This window comes from Spinacia oleracea, chromosome 1, assembly GCF_020520425.1.
Source record: "Spinacia oleracea cultivar Varoflay chromosome 1, BTI_SOV_V1, whole genome shotgun sequence".
In the NCBI taxonomy this organism is placed as follows: domain Eukaryota; kingdom Viridiplantae; phylum Streptophyta; class Magnoliopsida; order Caryophyllales; family Amaranthaceae; genus Spinacia; species Spinacia oleracea.
The window spans coordinates 27,906,725-27,913,454 of NC_079487.1; the positions used below are offsets into that span (position 1 = coordinate 27,906,725).

At 37.7% G+C, this 6,730-nt stretch overlaps 1 protein-coding gene across 1 annotated transcript; it reads right to left on the reverse strand.

Annotated features, from left to right (window-relative positions):
- Positions 1-3,741: 3,741 nt before the first annotated feature.
- LOC110778380 (uncharacterized) lies at positions 3,742-5,815 on the reverse strand. Its single transcript, XM_056832616.1, has 4 exons — positions 5,075-5,815; positions 4,570-4,736; positions 4,299-4,460; positions 3,742-4,126 (listed from the first exon to the last, which is right to left on the reverse strand). Exons 1-4 carry the CDS (start codon positions 5,813-5,815, stop codon positions 3,742-3,744), a joined length of 1,455 nt encoding a protein of 484 aa, XP_056688594.1.
- Positions 5,816-6,730: the final 915 nt, after the last annotated feature.

The window sequence follows — 6,730 nt, forward strand, 5'->3', positions numbered from 1 at the left end:
AACAAAGAACTCCACTTGTCGTTCCTCTACTTGGTTCACCGACACGTCAGATCCGTCTTGATAACCGTAGCTTAGACAATTGATCAAGATACTTTGCTTTTGGGAAGAACTCACTTTGGAGGCACAGAGAGAATTAGGGTTCTCTGTGTCTCTAGGGTTTGCGTGTATGAATTGTGTTGTGTGTTGGAAACTAGGTTGTAAGGTTATATCATTAACCTTACTAACCAACCAAGCAAGAAGCAAGGCCGGCTAGCAAGCCGTGCGAGCCAAGCAACGGACACACGCCCGCGCCCAGTGACACACTGCAGGCCGAAGCCCACAGCGCGCGCCGAGCAGCTGGGCCGTGGGCCTTGCTCGCTCGTCGCTGCTGCTGCGCTATGCGTGCTGTTGCGTGCTCGCGCCCAATGGGCTTGCCTTGCTTACTCGCGAGCTTGCTGGCTCGTTGGGCCTTGCACGCTTACGTGCTTGGCTCGACGGGCCGACAACTCCGATGCCCTTCGTATTCGCGATTTAATATATTTCCGATATATTATTTATCGTTTTGTATACGACGAATCACCGTCGTACGATACGATTTATTCGTGTCGCCCAGCTTACGAATATTCGCGATACGATATACGATTCCGACAAAGGTCGTATCGTATAATACGTTTCCAACTAATTCCCGAAAAGCTATTAAATGAATTTCCGATTTATTTAATCCGGTGATCTGTTACGTGTCATTGATGTGACCTTGTAGGTTCAGTCAAGAGTAAGTTGTGAGTTCAATATCCATTAGAACTCACTGATCGGAAGCATTGCTCCAGCTAGCTGTTCCGATCACTTGATCTCACTGAATTAATTGTTCGTAATTAATCTGAACCTTGGTATTAGACTTAATGCACCTTGGGTGAAGGACATATTTCCTTTAGCTACCTCATTAATCTGAAATCTAGCAAGAACCCTAAAACCGAGTTCTTACACAAAACAATCAGCTGCCTGTAGAGAAGTTTATTGTTCACTAGACATTAGCAACCTAGTTCCATCTTGGCAAACAGATTAGGATATTGGTTGTAGAGAATTCTGTTGTCTAAGAGCGTGCTTAATCAATTCAAAAGTGTATTATTATACCTAAACAATCACAACCAAGAGAACAATGTCTTAAACTCATCTCTTCTAAACTAAAAAACTGTCAAGTTCCTATACTAGGCATCAATCATGACATGCAAGAAAATAGCAGTTTGGCCATTGACAGTAGCAAAGGTTCACCAATAAGCAGTGACTGTTTTTGAGGAAGCACCGAGCCACATAATGAAAATTTTGAATTAGAATGCCAACTTCTCATCATGATAAAAAAATTATGCAAAAGAGTTTCGGGGAAGTACTGAAAACTTGGAAGTGAATGGAAACAAAAAGAAACATATATAACTAAGAAAAAACACATCAATCTTAAACCACAGTGAGATATATCTTTATTTAGAAAAAAAATGACGGTTACCTTTGGAGGAACTAGTTGTTGTCTCTTTAATATTGTCTCTTGCATGTAACGACATACAAAATATTCAGAATCATTGGTTCCTTGAGCTTGACGAGGACACTATTTCATAATGTTTTAAGGAAAATATTTGAATGTTTTAAGGAAAATATATCATATTGTATTAAGAAGAACTAAGTTTAAGGTATGAATTGCATACTTGTGGTTGAATTCACATAATTGCTAGATTTCTTTTCATTTTGATATCCTTTCGATGAACAACGGAAAATTTTAACATTCCCCTGCAGAATTTGACAAGTTAGATACAAAAAGCATGAGCAAGTATTATTTATAATTGGAATAATGAAAGATATATACACCAAAATAATCCCCTGAACGAATTCTGGAATTTCATTTTCCTGTCTAGTTGGATCAAGCTAAAACACTGTTCCTTTCCACGGACTAATGACAACTAACATCCAATGTCGTCTATATAAAATGTATTGGTGAAACCAACAACAAACAAAAAAGTATTAAGAAAGTTCATGAAGTGAACATAACTAACCTTTCAATGTACGGAGCAAGAAATATTTGATTTATATTTTTGCCTCCATTGCACCCAAAAACATTACTCAAATAGTCAGATCGATCTTTCTCTTCTGCCGGGGTTAACGGAAAAAGAATATGAACATCGCAAAAGCCATACATTCCCGATACACTCTCCTTTCTACACCCCTCGCTCAAGTACCTTACACATCAAAGTATATATATTAAGTGTTGGTTCTTAGTTTCAAGACAAAGGATATTTTACACGGTGGTGCCTATGTGCTTTCAGGATTTCAGGATAAGTCGGATATATGCACGCATAATTTTCTATATACTAGTCATTATAAGTTCATACTGCATACACCAAGTACATGAGATGGACCAAATGGCAGCAACAAAAATAGCAAATACAACAACAGCAAAAACAACAGAAATGGCAGCAAGACATCAAAGCAGAACCACCAGATCAGAAGCATTAGAAGCAAACCAGTAGCATCAGACGCATATCAGAATAAGCAGATCAGAACCTTGAAGAATATTCGTGACTTACTGATAGAATCAGATGCATATCATAAGCATTAGAAGCAAACCAGTAGCAACACCCATTAATCAATTTGTGACTTACTAATAACATAGGTACAAGTGAAATTTAGTTAAAGAAATACAGAGTATGTAGCATGATACATACCTCATGAAAAGCGACATGTGTGATGCTCTGACATCTCTATGGAAGCACCAATGAAAGTGGTAGTCAACAATTTCATCAATTTCAAACTGAGACCTTGGCTTTATAACAGCAGACCTTTTTTGGTCTGATAGATCAGTCATGTAGAACACTTGTCTTGCTTGACTAGCCAATATGTAAGGATCTTCCTTATGACCAAGCTTGTCAAAATTAACCAAAGTAAATCCTATATCTTCATAGTCAACTCCGTTGTTGTTATCAACCCATTTACAACCAAAAACTGGTATCACAAAATCATTATATTGCAACTCAACAATTTTTTCAATGACACCGTAGTACGACATTTTACCATGGGCAGGAGAACTATCTTTAGCACTTGCAAAATACATAGCTTCGGCTTCAACAACAACCCCACTATTCAGCATAGTGCTAACTTCATCTTGCTCCTTAGTATAGAATGTGCAACCATTATATACATACCCAGAATAAAAAGAGGCTCTAAAATTGGGTCCTAACGCTAAACTCTTTAGTCGATCAGAAACAACATATAGTGGATCCTTAAGCTCTCTCATCACTTTATCTTTCAACCAAGTTCTAAATGAATTGTGATGTTGACTAAGAAGTGATTTCTGACTTGCCTTACGATTGAACTTCTTAAGGTGATCAATGTGTTTGTTAATATATGGTGTAACTTCATCCTCGTTAAACAAAACATATGTGTGGGCCTTGTGCCATTCTTCATAAGACAAGTCACGTTTCTTATGACCTATGATCCCCTTTCCCTCCATTCTACCACTATGTCTTGATGTTGGAAGCCCAATAATATTTGCATTTCCTAGATATTGACTACATGATCCAACAAGATCTTCATAGAAGTTTTTTTCAGCAATACAAGCTTCGGGTCTATAGGCATTCTTCACATATCCCTTATAAGTTTTCATTTGCCTTTCAAAGGACCATTGAGCTCTCAAATGAACTAGGCCACAATACCTTATCTCTCTCACCAAGTGAATAGGTAAATGAACCATGTTATCAAAAAAAATGGAGGAAAATACATCTATAATTGGAAAATAATGATAGCAATTTCTGTTTCCCAATTATCTAAGTCTTTAGGATTAATGACTTTGGCGTACATTGCGTTAAAGAATAAACACAATCTAATAATGGCATATCGAACATTTTTAGGTAAAATTGAGCGAATAGCCACCGGCAACAAATATTGCATCAAAATGTGCCAATCATGAGACTTAAGACCACCAAGTTTTAGATTTTCCATCGAAATAAGGTTGCGAAAGTTTGAAGAAAAACCCTCTGGAACTTTCACTCCAGCTAAAGATTCACATAACACTTTTTTCTCTTTTCGTGACAATGTATAAGCTGCGGGAGGAAGGTATCTTGGGTTTTCCCTCAACAACGTGGAGTTCACTTCTAATCCCCATATCCTTCAAGTCATATCGAGCATTTTAACTGTCTTTTGTCTTCCCAGGAACATTCAACAGTGTGCCAATCAAGCTATCACACACATTCTTCTCAATATGCATTATATCTAAACAATGTCTGACAAATAAGTGTTTCCAATAGGGTAAGCGCCAGAAGTCAGAACATTTCTTGTACCCCTGCTTAGAAATACCTGCTCTAGATTTCTTCCCAAAGGTTATCTGGATGTCCTTAACCTTTTGAAACACCTCCTCCCCACTAAAGTCTCTTGGACGTTTTCTGAATTCTTGTTTCCCATTAAAAGCCCTTTTTTTGCTTGCGGTATGGATGACCACAGGGCTAAAACGGACGATGATAAAAGTAAACCATATTCTTAGAATTCTTTAGCCGTTTTCCCTTCATACCATCCTCACATATGGGACAAGTAGTTTCCCCTTTCACAGTATACCCCGAAAGATTACCATATGCCGGAAAATCTTGGATGGTGCAAAACAATATTGCGCTCAGATTAAAGTTCTCATTTTGATGCGCATCAAAAACTTTGACACCTTTTCCCCATAATATCTTCAAATCATCAATGAGGGGCACCAAGTACACATCAATGTCATTTCCCGGCTGTTTTGGCCCGGAAATTAACAATGTAAGCATCATGTACTTTCTTTTCATGCAACGAAGGTGGTAGGTTGTAAGTAACCAAAATCACTTGCCAAGTACTATGCATGCTACTAAGAGAACCAAATGGATTCATACCATCAGTTGAAAGTGCAAGGCGTAGGTTCCGTTTTTCTTTACAAAACTCGGGGTATTTTCCATCAATAAACATCCACTGCGGGGAGTCAGCTGGGTTTCTTAATAAGCCATCTTTGTTCCGCCCATAAAAATGCCATGTCAACTTTTGTACATCATCCGCATTCGAAAAAAGATGCTTAAATTTCGGAACTATAGGAAAATACCACAAAACCTGCCGACACTCCTTCCTTCTCCTTATATCGCGAGGCATTGCATACTGGGCAATTCTTTAATGATTCACGCTCATTTCGATAGAGTATGCAATCGATAGGACAAGCATGAATTTTCTCGTATGGCAAGCCCATCGGGATCAATATCTTTTTAGCCTCATATGCACCACTTGCCAAGACATTATCATCAGGAAGCATGTCTTTGAAAACTTCAAGTACTTCATTAAAACATTGATCAGTTAAACCATGACCTGCCTTCACATTATATAATCTAAGTGTACTAGATAGTCTTGTATACTTGCTGCAACCTGGATATAAGGGTGTTTCAGAATCTTTTAACACCCCCTCAAATGTGGCAGGATTTTCAGCGAACTTATCTTGAGCTGCACGTATCATGTCTCCTAACCTATCACCCTCATTAGCATTAGGGATGTCATTAAAATCAGGACCTTCATGAACATCATTAACATTGTTCCCAGAATCACTTGTACGAGTTCCTTCATAGTTTTCCCCATGCCAAATCCAACGGGTATATGTTCTATCAACGGAATTCTTGCTCAAATGACCGAGAATTTCATCTATGCGTCTATACAAAAAATTATGGCATTTGAAACAAGGGCATGGTAACCTAGAACGATCTCCGGCATTCTTAACCGCAAAATTGACGAAATCCCTCATTCCAGCTTCATATTGTGAGTCACCCGGTTTTGAATTTGATATCCAACTTCGATCCATCTCTAAGTATTCAAAATATAAAATTATATAAAAAAAAAACATTACATGCACACATTCTTACAAATATGCAAGCAGCAAGCAAGGAATTCATGCTAGTAAAAATAATTCGTCAAGTTATTAATTGTTAAATGATTAAAAAAAAAGGAGACAAAGGGATAAGGAATTTTATATACTCACCTAATTGAAGCGCGGACACCAATGAAACGAGCAAGTGAACCAAACCAGCTAGCAACAAAAGGCTCCTAAAATTGAAAAGAACAAAAAAACGCAAGGTTAAATTTCTAATATTAACGTATGGCCAACATATAAAAACTTGAATTATTTAACACTAAAAGTTATGAGCATGGGAACACTCTTTTTAACTAGCTTTTGCACAAACTAAAATTCATTACTTATTTTTATTTTTTTGGTAAATAAGGTATATTTTATTACCAAAAGGTAGAAACCAGTTAAAATACAAACCCCAAAACAAGGAGCCAAACAGCTAACGGAGCACAACCGCATCCCTAACTAGAACACAAAATAACATCAAACTACAAGCCATCCGAACTGTAGAAACAAAAGATACCAGCAGAACCAGGCCAACATTGGAACAAACAGGCAGAAACACAACATCAAGGAGCTGGGAAGCAAACCAGGAAGCAAGCAAATCAAAGCCTTAACTGGGCACCCTGCACACAAGTCATTACTTATTACTAGAGTGCTTCCTAGATAACCCGCAAAACTGGCCAACTGAATTGTGTTGTCACAATAGGAATACTTGGTCAACAGATACTTGATCCGAATTTTATATACCTTTTTGATAGAAAATACCTACTTGTTTTAAGAGTAGTGCAATAGGTCAACAACGTGTTTTAAGAAAATACCTATTTGTTTTAAACATGAACTGTGCACTGATAAGAAAATTTCACAGCT